The sequence below is a fragment of the Homalodisca vitripennis genome, chromosome 2, assembly GCF_021130785.1.
Source record: "Homalodisca vitripennis isolate AUS2020 chromosome 2, UT_GWSS_2.1, whole genome shotgun sequence".
NCBI classification, from domain to species: Eukaryota; Metazoa; Arthropoda; class Insecta; order Hemiptera; family Cicadellidae; genus Homalodisca; species Homalodisca vitripennis.
In genome coordinates, this window is record NC_060208.1 from 163,399,943 (window position 1) to 163,420,632 (window position 20,690).

The 20,690-nt window shown below is 33.1% G+C and overlaps 1 protein-coding gene across 1 annotated transcript in view; it reads left to right on the plus strand.

Annotated features, from left to right (window-relative positions):
- Positions 1 to 20,690, plus strand: part of LOC124354968 — a 150,524-nt gene that overhangs the window by 109,473 nt on the left and 20,361 nt on the right. Inside the window, exons 5-12 of the mRNA XM_046805800.1 lie at positions 1,363 to 1,467; positions 6,739 to 6,822; positions 7,205 to 7,305; positions 10,374 to 10,478; positions 19,222 to 19,330; positions 19,469 to 19,581; positions 19,927 to 19,950; positions 20,115 to 20,265. Of these exons, the coding sequence (XP_046661756.1) occupies positions 1,363 to 1,467; positions 6,739 to 6,822; positions 7,205 to 7,305; positions 10,374 to 10,478; positions 19,222 to 19,330; positions 19,469 to 19,581; positions 19,927 to 19,950; positions 20,115 to 20,265 (792 nt within the window). The remainder of the gene's footprint in view (positions 1 to 1,362; positions 1,468 to 6,738; positions 6,823 to 7,204; positions 7,306 to 10,373; positions 10,479 to 19,221; positions 19,331 to 19,468; positions 19,582 to 19,926; positions 19,951 to 20,114; positions 20,266 to 20,690) is intronic.

Sequence of the window (20,690 nt, forward strand, 5' to 3'; positions counted from 1 at the left end):
TGTCACTAACATACTGCCTGTAATAAATACATATCAATAAATAAGATATGCACTGTATCTTACCTACTGTAAGTAAGATACAATAACTACATTTATCATTTTAAACGTTAAGATAACCCATAATTGGCACAATCAGTCAAACTGATATTGTTACAAGTTTCCTCATACCTTACAACACTCTTGAACTGAACAGTTGAATACTCATAAAAAAAATTATATTCATTTTGTGTTTACTCATAAACAATGGATTAAGTTTATTGTTATTATAACAACAGTTTTGAAATTAGTCTTACTCTAAACAAAGCCTATTCATTATTAAGTATTTTGTAAAACGTTTTAAAATTCATTGAATTTTCTCTTTAGAGGTGGACATGTATGTGTCAACTGCTACTTTACTTTCTATACTACTCGGAAACGAGATTGTATGGAGACAACTCTAAAAGCTGGTTGTTAGAAAGAGAAAGCTAATGTCTTGGGCCTTGTATTGGACTACAAGAGAAAATATGACCAAGAATGAACCACTGCCTATATTTCCTACACATATATACTTCAATCTTTTAATTGGTTATTGTATATATGCCTAACATAAAATTTCAAGTGATGGTTTATGGAAACTTAAGTATACAAAATTATACCGCCTAAAATATAAGCGGTTTAATAAAACAATATACATATTTTCCTTGAAGGTAATATGAATTTTACTACATATTCATGTTGCTGTTTTAATTTGAGTGAGTGTATATTACTTTTTTTTATTCTTAAAATTTTGTAACTCTGTCAGTGTTAGTCCATAAAGGTTTTTTACAGGAGGGCCTCTAAATTCCTACAGCCATCACTGCTCTCAGTCAAAGAGCACTTGAACTCTTTCTTAGATGTGTAAATTAAGTTTTCCTTACTCGTGGATGGTAATTTTCACATTTTATTTAATCTCTGATTTAAGAATCTACAAAAAACATTTTTATTTCAGGAAACAGATGAATCTAAAAAGTAATGTAGTATATTTAGTGAATTATGTTTCTATAATATGAAATATCAAAACAGAAACAGAAAACCCCATTAAAATTAATCAAATTTTGCTATAAAATGTGAAATTAGCTAAAGTTAGCATATACTATCGTAATTACATTTAAAAAAATATTTTTTAACAAAAACACTTTTTATTGTTTTTTTTTTTTGTATCCAAAAATATGTGTATGTCGGACGAAGAAGCAATATGAGTTTGGTAATACCAAATGAACTATCACCTTTGAAAAGTACATTTCCAAACCGCACAGTTAAGCTACATGAGAGTTAATATTTGTCTTTTCTTATATTTTCACCCAAAAACAGTAATGGAGTGTGTAAAATTGTAAAATTTTCCAGAGAATGATGGAGAGGTACAAGAGTTCATGGAGAAGCTCGTGGAGACTATAATAGGAGGAGGCTTAGACGACGTTACCCTGTGCCCCCTGTCCGACCGACCTGAGTGTGAGTTTTCATTTTATACAAATTAGATGCTCTTTTTAAAACCATAACAGTAAATCAACTGGTCATTAATCGGTTGTAGAAACTATAATAACGGGGAGTAGAATTTACAAGGAAATAAGACAAACAGTCTGACTTGAAGTCATTAATAATTTAATATTTTCACAATGCACACATTCAGCAGTGTAAGCTATGTGTATTTTTATTTTTGATTTAAAATTCAACATTAGTAAAATGTTGTGAACTGTCAATGACTCATAATTATGTAATTTTCTGTAAATTTGATACAAATATTAGTAATATACTGTAAATCACTATTATACTGTTTCCTTAACCTTTGCAGGACCAAGTAGTGTATGGCTTAGCAAAACCTAATTAACACCAGTATGTGCACCATCATCATGATATTGTCTGGGAACAACTCTGAAAGCTAGTTAGTAGAAACAGAAAGTGATGATTCTTGGGATTTGACAAACACAATGTTATTATGACTTGCTTATTTTACATATTACAGCTTTTAAAAATATGAAAAGATTTTACCTTTTTGTATATATCTGAAATATTATTAAATACTAGCAGTTACCCGTGGCTTTACATGCAATTTCATTTTGAAAAACAGGGACACCAGAAGCATATTCTTTTTTAAATAGCGTTCCAAACAATCCTGATATAAGTGATATTCATTGATAGATATTGCAATTTCTTGATCCATTTTAAATTTAAGTTTAAAGATCCTGAAGTTGAAGAGTGAAACTTTTTATAAGTTCCTCTGAAATTTCTTGAATTTCTCTCTAATGTTTAATGATATTTTATTGAATAGCTCCAACGATTTCAGTATCAATTGAACGATTAGGCCAGAATGGAGAAATCCCAAGTTTAAAGAGAGATTAAAGTTTAAGTCCTTAGATGTTTAGTTATGATGTAATAAATTATGTCATTTTGATTAAAATCCCAATGAAAACAATTCCAGACAAAGAAAATCTTCTGCACGTAACATGACATTTGTAAAGTGTAACTCACTTTGACAGATGAATAACAACATACATTTACTATAATCTGTTTAAATGTCTATAAATTATTATAGGTACTAATTATTCTTGACTTTGGCAGGTGATTAAAACCACATTAACTATCTATCTGCTGATTAAGCCAACTCCATAAATATAATGGGTAAAGGAGTGTTAGGGGACTTTTCAAGACCAGTGGGATTTTATAGATAGGAATAGGTCTATATGTTAACCAGGAACCTTAAGAATGTCCATGTAAAACTTCAATACAATCGATCCAGTAGTTTTAACGTGATTCAGTAACAAACACACAGACAGACACCATTTGTTTTTTATATAATAGTATAGATGATACTTATAAATTATACCTTTAAAATGGGATAACTTTCAAAGTCCTATGACCACAAATAAAGGAGTAAGATGAGTAGATTGTATTGCTCGTTAAATAAATATCAAGCACACCTGGCTCTAAATCTTGACTCCTTGGATTACATAAACAATATTTAATTCCTAAATTATAGTATGAATGAAATTAATAACAAATATTTAGACTCTCCGACATTTAAAATCCAATCAAACATTATTGGTACTTAGCAAAGTGTCTAGCAAAGTTGCATTGCTAAACACTAAGACAACGCAACGCCAGTGGCGTAGCGAAGGGGGGGGGTCCCAGGGGGTCCGGACCTCCCCCCGAAATTTTAAGACATATTAAAAAATAAAGCATGGAGCAGGAGAAAAAAGGACAGTTATCATTACTCTTGTCTACAAACATTAAATTGATTGATTTTCACTGATTGAAGTGACCGTTGTTAAAAATATAATTGTCCTTTCGTTTAAATCATAAAGTATCAAACGATACTTTTGGGCTCGTTCTTTCGGATAGTGTAGTGTAATCACGATATTTCTATAGGGCGCGGTCACGTGACGTCGCAAAGTAACCTGAACCGTAACACGGCGAACAGTTTTAAATTAGCGACCACTTCGTTTCAAATTCGTCGTGGGGACGTAAAATGACTACATAGAATTAAGTTAAGACGTTGATTTTTAGGTGTCATTAAACTGTAAACGTGCATATAATTATCGAAAAAATCACTTTCGGTCGGAAAATACACTTGAAAAACTCTACTGATTAGAACTTCAACTAATTTGGACTTCAATGATTGATGTAAACGTGGGGGTTTTCGATTGAGTTAGGCGACGATTTTTATTATCATTAAACTGTACACCATACCTATATAATTATCGAGTAAAAAAATCACTTCCGGTCGGTAAATACCAAAAAAAAGCTCTCTACAGATTCAAGTTTGCCGATTTTGGATTTCATTGGTTGAGAGGTTGAGGTAAAAGTGGTACTTAGGATTATGTTAGGACGGTGATTTTAGGTATGAATTCAACGCCGACTAATACATATATAATTATCGAGAAAAAAAACAATTAAATCACTTTAAATTAGCGACTTTCTTCCTATGGAGTCCCACAGGGATCTATACTTGGACCAGTCTTGTTCCTTGTGTACATCAGCAGGCGGAACTCATCGCTCCTGAGAGGGAAAATGGTCCAGTATGTCGACGATACAACGCTCTGCATTAAAGCTCCAACAAAACATGAAGTAGAAATCATTTCCTTTTTAGAACTGAATTCATGTATTCAGTTTTTTTCTAAATTAAATCTGAGGACCAACAACTCCAAATCAAATGCACTAAATTTCTGTTTGCGGCAAAGAGAGATTGAGGATCGCGCTGCTGTGATGGCGGACGATGTCCTCATAGAGGAAACTGATTCCACCAAGTTTCCTCGGAATGTACCTTAATCGAAGTCTGACTTAAGAACAATCACATTGAAAGTACCTGCTCAACGGTTTCTTCAGGCATTTATGCTCTACGGAACCTTTCAAAATTTTGCTGCCGGGATGTACTAAAAAATGGCCTACTTCGGCCCTGTACACCCCCATCTAATGTACGAGTTGAGGCTATGGGGCAGCTGTTCTAAAATACAAATTTGAGCGAGTAATTAGAAGTCAAAAGAAAGCTGTCCGCATCATTTCAAAATTTAAATCCCCGAAATTCATGCAGAGATGCCTTTAGGGAGCTTGGATTGCTAACTTTGCCCTGTCTCTACATCCTCGATGTCGCCCTGTTCTGCCGATTTAAGTGCGAGTTCGTCCCGGCGGCAGGGACGTATATCAATACGGGACAAGAGGCAGGGACAACCTTCGGTTACATCCGCACAGAACAGCCCCGCATTTAAACGTTTGCCATCCGAGGTTGGTGTTAAGCTGATCAACAAGCTCCCTGATGAAATCAAAAATTTGAATGAACCAACAAAATTTTAAAGCTCGATTGAGACACTTTTTGGTGTCGAGGGTGTTTTATTCAGTGGAAGAGTTTAAGATGAGCCGCTGGGATGAAATTTAAAGTAATTCGATCATCCTCTATTTCTGGTGGTAAAACTTAGATTTTAAAACGTATGGCTGTAAGTATGTATCAGTCTTAGGAATGAGTGTGGACTGTGTAATGAACGGGTATGAATGGGGGCAATTTAAAATAGATATACATATTTCTAAATAATTTAATTTGACGATTGTATGCAATTTTTATTATTGTTGACACAATAAAAAGTAATTATTATTACCTCCGGTCGGAATATACCGAGGAAAAGCTCTACTGATTCAGATTTTGACGATTTTGGGTTTCACTGGTTGAGTCGTTGAGATAAAAGTGGTACTTAGAATTATGTTAGAACATTGATTTTAGGTATCAATTGAACGCCGACTAATATCTATATAATTATCAAATAAAAATTGAAAAAAATTGCTTCCGGTCAGATAATACACCGGAAAAACTCTACTGATAAGAAGTTCCGACTACTTTGGATTTCACTCACTGAGGTATTATTTCATTTTCCTTAGTATAATTCCGATCGGAAGTGAATTATTTTTGTTTTTTTTTTCTCGATAATTATATATTTATTAGGCGGCGTTGAATTAATCTCTAAATTCAATGTCCTAACATAATTATAAGTACTTACTTTTACCTCAACCACTCAACCAGTGAAATCCAAAATCGTCAAAACGAATCGGTAGAGAGCTTTTTTTTGGTATTTACCTATCGGAAGTGATTTTTTTCTCGATAATTATATAGGTAGTCGAGTACAGTTTAATGATAACAAAAAATCGTCGTCCTAACTCAATAAAAAAAATACCACGTTTACCTCAATAACCGAAGTCTGAAGTAGTTGAAGTTCTTCAGGTGTATTTTATTTCCGACCGAAAGTGATTTTTCCGATAATTATATACTCGTCTACAGTGTAATGATACAAAAAAATCGTCATTATAACTCATTCATTCATAAATACCCCAATCAGTGAAATCCAAAGTGGCCGAACTTCTAATCAGTAGAGTTTTTTCCGGTGCATTTTCCGACCGTTAGTTTGATCTGTACCCCGAGCAACGCTCGAAAATCGCCTTCTTTTCTAAAGGGTTTTTTCGGCCGTCATCAGTGGCCCAATGTCCCCGAAAGAGTATTTCATTTTCTCCACAGAATATAGTTGAGTCAATTATACGCTTGAGTGAAGCTCTGTTTTGATCTTTTTATTTCTTATCCAGTGAATCCAACATCACTTTGGTGCCTTATACTCGGCCAGAATCGAACTTCGTAAAGTTTCTGTAGCTATACAAGAAAATTTGTGGTACTAGAGTTGCTGTGAGAGTTTAATTTGCCTATTACTTCTTTCCACTTTCTATAAGGCGTAGTTACTAAAGCTCCATATTTTTGGTATTTACCTTTTACCAGTGAATTCATTGGCAAATAACACACAAAACGTCTCCGGATCCCCGTTTTTCGGACCCCCCCGAACGAAATTTCTGGCTACGCTACTGCGCAAACGCAATGCCAGCGCAACGCTAAGTTGTATCTGATGTTTATGATTTTTATTAACACTGTAGATACAAATAAACCCATAGGTAAAGAGCAATAATGTAAACAATGGTTGCATCATACCAAAATGTTTTCTTATTGTTTAAACTAGTAAGGGAAGGATATTGGGAAATGGTTCACAAATTTTTTAGATATATACAATTTTCTTATGTATACTCTTGCAAACCCTCTGCTATTTTCTTTAATTCAAAGGATATCCCTTCTGAAAATAATTGTTTGTACAATATCGGCTTAAACTACTATAAACGTAAGGGTTGCTTAGTCTACTTTCATTATGATTTTTGTATTTCCTGTACATAGTAGCTTGTATTCTGCTTTTTAACTGCATGCAGACACTAACTTCTGCGCGCTGTACAAAGATCCTCTGGTTCATATCCTCCGACGTCTCTACGCCAATCTCAGGATGGCATTATCTGGTGAGTACTGGAAGACCTGCAAACATCATATTCTTAGTGTACTATTTTGCCAAAGAAACTATTGCAAGTTTCAAAAATAGAATGTATTTTAAAAGCTAATTTTATACTAACGATTGAACAAATAAAAAAGTAGAACATTAGTAGAAATCATGAATTAAAATAATTCATCTGTACATGTAACAACTTTATTATAATAGGGTTGGGTATAAATCTTGTGGGAGCTTCTTTGTATTAACAAAAATAAAAAATATTAATAATCTATTAGATAGTATAGCTAATCAATCTTTGAGTTTGATTAACCAAATCAGTGGCATATTGTGGTATAAAATACCACAATCAGTTGCAAACCTAAAACGATTTGTTTATTTATGCTTGTTCGTAGATTCAGCATCGCAGGATGGGGAGGCTTCCGATCTTCACTCTGAGCTGAAAGATCTACTGAAGCAAATCATTCATGATGCTATGAGCCAGCCTCAGTTTAAGGTCAGATACCAGCTAAAATCTCAAATTATTGTACTCAGCTTGTTTATGAATGTACTTATTCTGTTATTTTCTCTTTACAATAATGGTTACCCATAAGACCAACACAAAATATTTTCTAGTGCTTAACCAAATCCCATGGCGTGACATGCACATCATCGAACTTAGTGTTGCGTATTTAGAAATGGAGCTTAATGCAAAATTTCAAGTCTATAGATCTGCTCGTTTTCGACATATCGTATAGGAAGACAATAAATGAAATTGTTGAATTTTTTACCTCAGAAATATTTCTGAATACAACATGGTCATTATTTTTAACTTCTCTAACTAATGAAAAATATCTAAATTTAAGATTTTATGGTAATTTTAATTTAAACAACTCATAACATATTGATTTTAAATTCTTATGACATTAGCTGTTTCACTGCCAGGCTATTTGCTTTCAGCCTGTTCCAAACCTGCCAAGCCTTTGACCAGAGGCATGTCTTAAAACTGTTAGGTTGGTTTTAGATATGCTGCAGAGCTTTACATAAAAATTAATATAATCGTTTTTTAAGCATTTTTGTTTGGATAAACAATTTTATTTTTGAGATTACATTTGAAAAAAAAATTACAACATAATTAATTAACTCCATCTTTATTCTTAAATTATTGGTTAATACACAAAAAGTATTGGTTATACACAAACAAAAACTAAATAGATCACGGAAATAACTTTATATATAACATTTTTGTGGCCGTTTTTATTAAGTACTGAAAATAATTTCATTCATAACTACAAATACTTAATTCACATAAACATAACAAATATGTTTCTAAATATTTAATATTTTTAGTATTTATTTACTAAAAATTTAAATGTCAAAATTAAATAAAACATTAAAAAGTTAAAGTCTATTCATAAATTATACTACATAAACAAAATATAAGGCAAACTATCATATATAAGGTTTTATATAATTTAAAAATGTAGTTATTAAATTTACACTAAAACATTTACATATTACTTACATAATATTTATATTATAATATTTACATATTATAACACATTACTTCAAATTAATAACATTTGTACAAGTCAGAATTAAAAATATTTACACTGTCCCATTCTTTATTTGCACATATGTATGTGTATTTCTTCCAATGAAAGAATTATCTTCGTATATAATATTTAGTTCTAAACTTGATACACATATTAAATACCTTTTAATATGACTTTTAATCTATTTTATCACTATTTTTGCAAACGTACATCAAACCAGATGCAGGCAGTTTAACGCTTCAACTAATATCGTCCGGAAAACCAGACGTTGGCAGTGAAAAGGTAAAGAACAGTTTTATGCCTTAAAATTGAATCTTTTTGTCTCAGAGGTGTATAGAATTTCAAAATAAAAATGGTTTAACATTGTATAAGTTATGTAACAAACTTTATTCAATGTTAAAGGTCGAACTCCAGAACTGAGCAGGCTAGTGTAGACAGGCAGTTGCGTACCCCATAAAAACTAACCATAGTTATAAAATTTTTATATATTTCCCTTTGCTTTCAATTAATAAAGTATTTCAGAATTCAGAAATATCATAGTTTGAATATTATTTACAGAGATAAATAAGGTAGTTATGTACTATCAAGTTAATGTTATTAAATCTTAACATAAACTGGAATTATGAGGGTATATAAGAAACTCAAACTTCTCCCTCCCTACTAGTTACATCTGTATAATGTAGTGGTATCTTTTATCCAGCTGTAACCATGAACAGCTAACAGGACACATTCTAAGCATGATTTAAAATTTTCCAATGCTTTCAAATAAAATTTACATTTTTAGTAGTAGAGTAGCCTGCACCAAAATAGTCCGAAGATATTTGAGGCTGTGCCATATTGCTGCGTACCATCAGCTGTTTCTATCGATGACGTGTATGATAACTACTATCCACTTGATTTACATGTTGTCTGAAAGCAGATGAATCAAATCAAGTACACATATTTGTTTGCAGTAATAACCATTACTGTATTAGATATTGAGACATCAGTAATTTTCATACATGTCAAATTGACAATAGTGTTGAGTACAGGGTGTAGAGGGGGGATTGAAATGCAACAGTAACCATTATCAGACTATTTTGGTTTGAGCTGCCCTAATAATGTTAACAGCTTGTTGTAATAAAAAATCTGGTATTTTACACCTGTTATGGTGGTATTTTACAGTGTTACTTAGGATACAGTACTTTATCTGGTTGTAGAAATTGAGCAATTATTGATACCTATTCAAACTCTTTTGAGTTTGTAAATTGTAAAGTTAGAAATTTATTTATTTTCAAAAATATATTTAAAAAACAAAACAAAACAAATAAAGGTTTAAATGTTTACAAACTGTATCTTTAAAATTAAACCACTCCTAATTTGTACAAACAAAAACTAAGGGTGCAAAAGGGTTCAACATTATTTTTGAAGGCTATTTTTGAAGTAATGTTTTAGAAACACAGTGGGCAAGAAATCTAACCTAAAAATCTGTAATCATCAAATCCATTGGGAAGCACCTGTGTGAATTAAGGATATTGCAGAGTTGTAGATCTGATGAGAACCAAATTACACTCCTCACGTGTGTATTGTTTGTGATTTCCAAACAAATGATCTGGTTCCCAGAAGCAACAGCATTTGTCTATTATTTCCCACAAGGATTATCCAGTGACCGGGTCAGGCAGACTCTTGCAGTGACTCCAGACACTGTATTGTTTGAGGTTGGGAGACACATTTTGTAACTCCCACTATTTCGTTCCGGTTTAACAATGTCTTTTGTTCACCATTCTGTTCTTCTAATTGGTACTATTGTCAACTAAATGTCTGGAGGTAATCATGTATTCAGATTGATCGTTGAAGCAAAGTGTTTTTCTTACATATCAAACAAAGTTGAAAAACAAGTCACTATGTATGGACCTGAACCAACCAGTATAATTTATAATATTGAAAGATCCAATGAATAATAATCATGTACTTTTTTATTCTGTACAACTGTTTCTTTATATTCTCAGTAAGTTTTTATTTAAATAATATTTTATGTATTCCTTTACAGGAAGGAAATGGCACTGCCAGTTGGATGTGCCAGGAGGGAGAAGCGCCTGCCTCACTCGATCAGAAGAGCTATGAAGACATCCTTGCCACTGCTATTCTCAATAAGGTATATTTTAAATAGGTTTTTAGGTCATCCAAGACACTTTATTACTTGTAACAGGATTTTTTTCGATATTAGCTATTGTTCATTGATACAAGAAATCAGATCACTCTGCACTATATTATACTATGTTGAAATCTGTAATCTGATCTCTTGCTTGGATCACTAGCCTAACAAATAACTTCATATAAAAAAAGTTGTTGTTATTGTTGTAATTACTAGTGTAAGTACACAAATTGCTATGCTCTTTGCTGTATTGAATATTGTATAGAATCAAGGAGAATTGGATTTCAATTACTGTATAGCTATTATTGAATATGTTTAACTCTTGAATTGGCAGACCAAGCTTGTATATCGGCAAATTATCTTAAATCATTTTTAGCTTATACAACAACTTTTACTTACATTACTGAACATTAAACAAGTATGAAACTAGTTATACATCACATCCATACAAAAACCTAGTTATAGAAAAATAATCAATTCGTTCCAATTCTTAGTTTCAAATTGTGTCCATTTTGAATTTTTAACTAAAATATCTGAAAACACATTCATTTTTAGAAGATTTATCAAATATTTGTGAGGACTTACAAAGATAGGTGTGTAATTCTAGACAAATGTGGGATTTTAGAAACCTTATGAAACAAGCAAAGCCTGGTTTTAAGTTTATTGGAAATCATTATAGGAAATTGCTAAAGAAAAGCCAGAAAGAAACTGCAATCCTTTAGAACTTCATCTGAACCACCACTCTTAGAATGTTATAATTAACCCTTCCCGCGCTACGGCAATTTGGGACGCACCATACCTAAACGCTACATATACCTCAAAAAAATTTTTTCCATAAAGTCAACGCTAATGTTGTATTTGAGTTTGTTACCATATAAAAAGACTTTTGGGAACGAAAAAAGTATAATTTTATTTAATACGTTTATTTAAATTATAAAACAATATCCCTACGCCAAATTTAATGAAATGTTGAAAGAAATTTTACTATCGTGTATAATATTATGTTATAGTATATTATATGTATAGTATGTATATTATACAATTAAAATAAAAGATTAATGGGTATAAAAAGATCTAAAATTAGCCATCACGGTGTTCAAGATAACGTCAACGTGTGGTACGTCTTGAAACACGTATCCGGGTGCAGGTTCAGCCGGACGGTGCATGTCTCGCACACGTAAATGGTCTCCTTGCGTAAACCGTTGCGTGTACACACAACACATCTTCCCAATATGTCAAAAACCAATTTGACAACGTAAACACAACAGTTTCACTCGCAGTCCGCGAACGAAGTAAACCGGCGAGTTAGTTCGTCAGTAGCGCTTGTGTCTGGCAAAACAAGCAGTGGCATGGGTAGTGCGCCGCCATTTTGCAGCTTGGAGAAAAACCGGGAGGCAGGGACAACACTATTACTGTGTTTTTCTATTCAGGGATATATGCTCCAGCAGTTGCTGCACTCCACCGGCAAAACTAGGAACTACTTACTCCCAATAATAACCTCAATGTTTAAAAGCGAATATATTTGTCAACAGCGTTTTGAGCAAAGTAAATATTGGCGGTTATATTTGTCAACAGCGCGCGAAGGATTAATTGCCAGCTTGATCATTTTTAAGCATGCGGAATTCACCCATGAAGGAGTAATAAACTGTAAATAGTTGCTTATTTTTATGATATGGTTGATATTACTTGTTTTCACCAATGACATTGAAATGAAAAGCATGTTTGAACTTAGCCTAGTATGCTTCCATTGGAAAAAGTTAGCAACTTGATAATCTTAATTGTGGGATAAAGATAAACTCAGATCTTTCAGCTTAGTAATCAGAGTTAAATTGTCAGATAAAAACAATTCTAACAATCATTATAGCTCTAGGAACAAGGTTTTACTGTTTATAACATGTTAAATCATATGTTACTTCCTATATTAATGTATGGTCTGTATTAAACCATAACTTGTATGACAATGGAGTAATAATTATTGCTTGAATTAAAAATTATAAAGCAGGGTTCAAAGTTTAGTGTTGTAATAAATATTATCTATTAAAATGTATCATATATTTTTACAATTTCTTTTACAATTTTACAATTTTTTTACAATTTTTTACAATTTTTACTACTACATGGTTTAGTAACATTTCTTGTATTCATCTGGTTGTGTTGTGTACAGTCTCATGTAAAAAATGCCGTAGTAAGCAACATTAAATGTATAATTAACAAGTTTTCAAATAAATGATAACATGTTTTGATTATACGGCATAAATGAAAGCTCAACTTGTTTGATTGTTTATCGATAGATCACTCTACTTTCAGATATCAGATTGTGAATGATTAGATGACATAAATGTAAGCTTGTTGTTGGCTTAAGATGTTTAGTTGTCTACCAAGAAATGAAATGAAAAATGTCTATTTATGGAAGTGAACATAGGACTTAAAAATTCTCTCTTCTACTTAACTTCTCAGAGCACTTCCAAAGTGTTCAGATGTTAGATTGTGAAGGATTAAACAGCATAAATGAAAGCTTGATGTCTTGAGACTTTCAATTGTTTATGAAGAGATGGCAACATTTCTCCAGTGGTCTTAAATGAAAGAGTTATCTCGAGAGGTTTAGTTGTTTACTGAGAGATTGCAGGGCTTCGTAAGTGGTCAGATGTTAGATTGTGAAGTATTAGGAGGCTTAGCATAAATATGTGATTAATTCTCCAGAATAGAACTTTAATTGTACCACTGGATTGGAAATTAAATTTCCAACGGCTTTGGTCATCAGCTGTTGTTTCAAAACCAAGACTTTGTTGAATGTCTTTACTAAGCAACCTCCATATAGTACAAGGTAGGAGTATGCCACACCACATGTTGTGTAACAGGCTTCACTAAGGTTGTATGCACAATTTGAAGTCTATAGCTCATTTAATTCTCTAAATATCCTGTGGTCTGATGGATGGACAGACAACATACAGAAAAGAAATTTCTACATCCCCCATTAGACAAAAAAGAAACGTGTTGGCCTAATAAGTTGTAAGTTTCAAAGATACTTCTTTGTTTGAAGGTTATTTTTGACGATGGAAGGATTGTGAAGGAAACAGGATTTTTCCGGACATTTGCCATCGTTAAGTGAAACAAGAAAACAGTAACACTACGTTTCGAGATCTGCAATCTGATCTCTTCTTCAGGTAAAGAACTAACCTAATACATAATTACAAACTAGGTTAAAATAAACAAATCTTACTAAAGCGTTGTGGCACGCCTGAGTCAGGAAAGCTTTAGTAAGATTTGTTTATTTTAACCTAGTTTGTAATTATGTATTAGGTTAGTTCTTTACCTGAAGAAGAGATCAGATTGCAGATCTCGAAACGTAGTGTTACTGTTTTCTTGTTTCACTTAACGATGGCAAATGTCCGGAAAAATCCTGTTTCTTTCAAAGATACTCAGCCACATTCCATGGTTGGACATGAACCATCATAAAAATTCATTCTTCCCTTTATAGAAACAAAGTTTCATGCAAAAATGATTTTTATTGAGATATCTTGCCACATGACAACGTTCACATTTTTATTCATTGACTTACATTTTATAGCATTGTTTAATTATAAGGTTCCAGTGAGGTAGTGAAGGTACTACAACACAAAAGTGTGATGAAATCAGATTTTGTGATTGACTTTCACTCTATTGTTATTTTCTTTTTACTGTAGGAATAATTTACATCTGTTAATATATCACGTGTTTAAATCTTTCATTTTAAATCGCTCCTGAGTATCCACCTATTACACTTTGACGGTGGTGCAAGTCCGGAGCCTGTTGCTAGAGTCTGATAGCCGCCAAATACTTTATCATTGCTCTCTGCTTTGTGCTGCCATCATATGGTTACTTTTGGAATTGCTATTGGAAGCGTCTTTTGACAGTACTGTTGTCCTCGTTCATTGCATGTGTTTGTGCCTAGTAATGCTATCCAGGGCCGAAGGGGGGGGCGAACGGGGCGGTCGCCCCGGGCGCTGCGGCCCAAGGGGCGCCGCGCCGCGGCTAGGAGGTCAATATTATCATAGTCAATATTAAAATTTGTAAAACAAAATTTCAACGATATTCTACTATATACATACAAACCCCCAATCCGGTGCCTTAATATTTGTTAAAAAGAACTTGGTTTGAACCATATACTTAAAAATACTGTTTATTTTTTAGTAAGTTAAGTTTGGCAACACCGCACTCGCAACTCCAACTGTCACTGTCATTGCGTCTACACTGTATAGGTTAGGTTGCTAACTACTCTCGTGTGTTTTAGTGTTTGTAGAGACTTAGAGCTGTGAAATTAAGCGAATGTGTACGTGAGAGGTGAGCTTCGTATTGTATTAGTACCTACATATACAAAGGCTACAGACATGTGGTAATTAAATATGTGTTGGTTGTCATATGTATTGGTAATAATTATGTAAATGTTGTTTCGACCAAGGTACTATGTGCACTCTAGCTTGCATGTCGTAGCGTAGGCATAAAAAACTACGCAACATGTAGACAGATTTAAACAGATTTAAACATTATTTTTTTAATTTCATTTTAAGTAAACAGCATAATTTTTTGAAGAAGTTTCATTTTATTTCAGATTATTTTTATTAAAATGTCTAAAAAACTATCAGGTGCTCAGAGACCAAAATTAACAAAAGACAGTGAATTAGCTCACAGTGCTCTTTTAAGTAAAGTACCCAAGTTGACAAAATTCTTCACAATAGCAGAGGGCACTACCCAACAAACTACTTCATCTTTACTCGCTACTTCAAATACCCAGGACTTCGACCATGGAATGTGAACAAGACCTAATTTTAACTGAGGTAGAGGAGACTGCTGAAATACTGAAGGAGTAAACCAGTGACAAGCTTAAGAAGGGAACTGTTGAAATGTTAAACTACCAAAATAAAAATTTTTCAAATGACCCGTCAACTTGACCTGAAAATTTAACTGTCAGAGAGAGAGAGATGAAACCATAACAAGGGGTGCTCCGTCATTTAAAAAAAGTATGATGACTATCCACTAAACAGTGAAAAGCGTCATTTTTCAAATGATTTTCAATATCGCCACGCAGAAAATGGCGAGAAAGTGAAAAGGCGGTGGTTAGTTTATTCTTGCTCTTCTGATGCAGTGTTCTGCATTCCTTTCCATGTCGTTTATTTGACAATAATCCACACTCAAGTTTTGGCAAAAAAGCAAGGATTCAATAATTGGAAAAACATTTCATGAGCGAGCTTCATCTCACGAAACGTCATCTGAGCATTTTTAAGTTTACCCAGCAATGGATTGAAGCTGAACGTAGAATCAACCAAAATGCAGCAATTGATACTGAGCTCATGGGCCAAATACAAAAAGAAGCCGAGAGATGGCAAAACGTACTAAGAAGAATTATTGCTATTATTATTTACTTAGCAGAACAAACCTTGGCTTTTCGTGGAAACTCAACAAAACTTTTTACAAAAAATAACGGAAACTTCCTTGGCCTTATCCAGTTTACTAGGAGAGAGTTTGATCCGGTTATGATGGAACATTTAAGATGCATTGAAGAGAGTGAATATCGAGTTCAAATGTTAGTGTCAATATTCAAAATGAGTTGATAAACTGTCTGGTAAAGGAGGTGAAAAACAATATAATCGAGAAAATAAAGCTGTCACGGTACTTCTCAGTTATGTTGGATTGTACGCCAGACGTAAGTCATAAGGAACAAACATCTCTCACCATTTGCTATGTTCATGAAGAAGAGGAGATCGATGGTGAAAATTGCTATTGAAGAAAGTTTTATAGGCTACACGATTACTGAGGAGTCAACAGGGGAAGCATTGACTCAATTGTTAACAGAAGAGGTAGAGTTATGTGGTTTGGACATGAGTAACTGCCCGCGGGCAAGGGTACGACAATGGCGCAAACATGGCAGGAGCTAAAAAAGGGGTCCAATCACGAATATCTTCAGAATATCCTTTAGCTGTATTTACACCCTGCGGATGCCACAGCCTCAAACTTGGTTGTTGCAGATGGAGCCAGATCATCCGTCAAGTCTACTCTACTTTTTGGAATCATTCAAAGGATTTACACTATTTTCGCATCATCTCCAAAACGTTGGTACGTTGTCAGTGACCATGTTAAATGTTTAACTTTGAAAAAAGGTTTGTGAAACAAGATGGAAGGCTCGAATAAGTTCTGTATCTGTCGTTCGATACCAGTACAAAGACGTCCTTGACGCTCTTGTAGAACTGAGTGAAACTGTCAATGACCCTACAATCTCATCTGAAGCTAAGTCCCCTCCAAATTCACATGGAAGACTTTCATTTCTGGTTTGCCTTATTGTTTGGCACGATGTTTTTGTTTGAGGTAAACTTGATAAGTAAAACCTTACAAAGTAAAAGCACTAATATTGCTGTAACATCAAATCTGCTGCAAAAAACTTTACAGTTCATAGATGATTTTCGTAAAGACGGTTTAAATGACTCAGTTTCAAAAGCCAAGATATTTGTAGTGAAATTGACGTGGAACCATTGTTTAAAAAGAAAAACGCCAAAGAACAAAAAATAAGCTTTTTGATTATGAAAGTAAAAGTGACTACAAAGCAACCCCAGAAGAAGAATTTATAAGAAACGTTTTCTACCCACTACTGGACATTATGCAGGCTTCCCTAAAAGAAAGGTTGATTCAGTTTTCAAACCACAACTTGAAATGGGGGTTCTTATACGGACCTTAAACAACTCCCTCACGCAGAAGAGATTTGAAGGAATGTTGTGAAAATTTACAGAAACACCTATCGTTTGGGCAAACCTCTGACATAAGCGGAAAAGAACTTTATCAGGAAACTCCTTCATGTCATAACTATTGTGAATGAAGTAAGCCTAGCTAAGGCAACCCCATTACAAGTTTTAAAAGTGATTAAGAAGACAGGACAGAAAGGACCTATACACAAACTTATGGATTGCACTTCGAATCTTTTCTAACTATTCCCATATCTGTTGCCAGTTGTGAAAGAAGCTTTAATAAGCTTAAATTAATAAAAACCTACTTGCGTTCTTCAATGTCTCAGGAGAGACTGTCATCCCTTGCCACGCTGTCTAATTGAAAATGAAGAAGGTAAAAGGGTGAAGTTAGAAGACGTTATCAAGAAGTTTGCTAGTGCAAAGGCCAGGAAGGTTTCTTTTTAAAAAATAAAACTATCTCTGTCAAAGGTAAATAATAGTTATGACATTAAGATTGAAATAGTTATGCATTGCGTTTATATCTGTTACTACTATTAATAGCCCTAAAGTTCCACAAAAGTATTGTATGCCAAAGAGCCAAAGTAATAATTTCTTTATATCTATGTATATAGGTCTATTTCAATATTCTATTAACTATTCTAAAACATGTATTAAATGTACATATATAATATAATTTGGTATTTTGTTACACACATAAAACTGGAGTATTTATTTACATAAACAATTTTCAAAAATTCCTTATCACTTGGTATGGCTGTACTGACGAAATGTAATTTTTATGTGGGGGCCCCAAGGCATGATTTGCCCCGGGCGCATTAAATACTGGGGACGGCCCTGATGCTATCTAGGAGTAATATATGAAACGTTTAATCGTATTCTTCATTTACAGTGATTTAGCTGTTTTTCATCAAAATTCCTTCCAGCTTCTTATGCTATCTTATAGAATTATTAGACCTAGTTATAACTTCCTACAGCTATTGTTTACTGATATATTGTTGTGTTGTTTTACAATTATTTTTGAGATATTGATTACATGTAAATCACATAAGAACTTATTTATCACCTAAGAACTGGTGATAGGATGCTGAAACAAGTTGAAACTTGATACATAAATTGATCTTATAAATGTCTCAGCTAAGTCCCAACCTTGACTAAGTTTATTGGCGAGCTTGGTAGGCCGTTTCACCATTCCACTATGGCGGCCGTTTAAACTTTTCATTCACAACTCTGATATTTAAGAACATAGAGAAAAATTAAAACTGTTCTGTAATGCTTACCCTATAATTATTTCCTAACCTCTTTATTACAAACTTATTTTGTACCTCTAATGGTGTTCAAGATATTGAGTACATGTAATATCATTAAATTAATAATATTTCAACTGTCCAAAAATCTACCTACATCTTTTCACTTAACCTGAAGGACTATTTCTATTGTGTTTTTGTAAATAGTGGTTCAAAATGTAATAAAAATGAAGCTGAATCAATATTTGCTATATTAGTTTAAAAAGAGTAAATGTGATTTAATATTTTACTGGAAACTACCACTCAATGTTATCACTTTGTCATCAAGTAGCATCATAGAGAAATCAAATCAAATAAAGAGCGGTAGAGGATTATCCGTCTGCGCATATTCGCCGTACTGATATTGCATTGTGGGAGACACTAGTAGAGCTTCTCTCAGTCAGTCCTACGGTTTCTCTCCTTCTCGCAACCCCGGTTTGTTATCTCCCTTTCTTCAAGGGGCTTGTTTATTTTAAAAAATTTAATAACTATTTCATTTTATTCTCCAAATTCAGCTATATAAAAATTTTTTGTATTTAAAATATTATTAAAGTTTTATTAAATCCAAAGTGAGATTCATTGAAAAGAAAAAATGTGCCCCTAGCACAACGTTTCTCTAACAACTCATATTATTACACAAGATATTATTTTATGTTCATTTATTAAATGGTCGGGTTTCATTCATATTCAAATTTTATGTAGTATTCAAAGTAGTACTGATTTTTTATATTTAACTTTTTCTTGCAGATATTTGCAAAATATCAGCAAAATAGGTTTAGAAGAAAACGAAAAAGCAGAAGCAACGAAAAATCCTTTGACAAGAATAGCAACTTACTTTCTTCAGAAAAATCACCAGGTGAGATTTTACCCCTTTAATAGAATTATAAGTTAATGCTGAAATTTGTTTATATATTTACAAATTTAATTTTAGATTCATAGAACTTTAGGAAGTGATATGTGAGGAGATGAAATTACCAGTGAGTTTTGTGTACAGAAGCGATGCAGGATGAACTGCCAAGAAGTGAGTCAGACAGCGACAGTGTTGCCAACTCTCTGGACGACGGCAGCTGGAGCGAGTCCAGTCACATCGAACCATTATCCGTTACGGTTAGTAGTGATTTTGAGGTCAAACATTTATTTTGTCTAAAACTATATACTGAGATAGCAGAAGAATGTATGAAACATGTTATTTTATACACTATATATAAAATTTTGTTGATAAGCAATTTGATATCTAATAAAAGTGTTATTAAGGTTTGCCAAATACAATAACCTTTGCAACAATTGTGTACATATTATATTTCATAACTTTTATTAAATATTTAAACGTTTTCTTCAAGATCATTCATGCAAGAAATGTATGTGAAGATTTTGAAAATCCATTTTATTGATTCCTAATGATCCAATGTTAATAGTCTAGACACATTTTGTTTTTTTTTTCATGTCTTTCAGAAAAAGGAACGAAAAAACAAAAAGGTAGTGTATAGGTATTATTTGTGTAGAAAATTAGAAATAGAGATTTAGAATTATAAATTTAACACAAAGTCTAAGTTGAAATAAGTCCTGTTGGTGTTTTGGAAAATAAAAATCTAATGTTGGTTTTATACAAATGCTGAAACTATTAAACTGTTTTTTGGCAGATAGAGGAATGTATAGAGGAAGTAACCACAAGGTACAGCTCAGACGATGAGGCAGAGCCTAAGTCTGACATGGACAGGTTCCTCTCCAACCTCAAGTATATCAGACGACAGAGAGCTCCCTTTCCTGAACTTGGGAAAGACATTGTTGATGGTGAGATTCAGATTTTACCTACCTAAATTCATTATGTTTATGTATATACGTTGAGTATATTATTGTATATTCATTTTGTCTATGAAAGTATAATAATTACCACTTCTTGTTCCATCCATTATTGGATGGATATTTGCAAATACCTGCGCCTATTTTTAATAAAACTAAAAGTATATAATTTGGCTTAAATGTTTAGTTTTTAAAAGTTGGTTAACCATTATCAGCATGAATTCATTCCTTAGTATCTGACCCTAACATATGTAGAGGGGAGGGAACAAAAACATGCTGGATGTATGTTCCCATTTTATATTGTCTCCTTGTTGGCAGTTTCTAGCTTTCAATTTGTACACTTAATGTAACTTTCATGTTATTAGGTGTAGACCACAACCTTGTGCAGCTGAAATCTCGAAGTTTACTGTATTGTT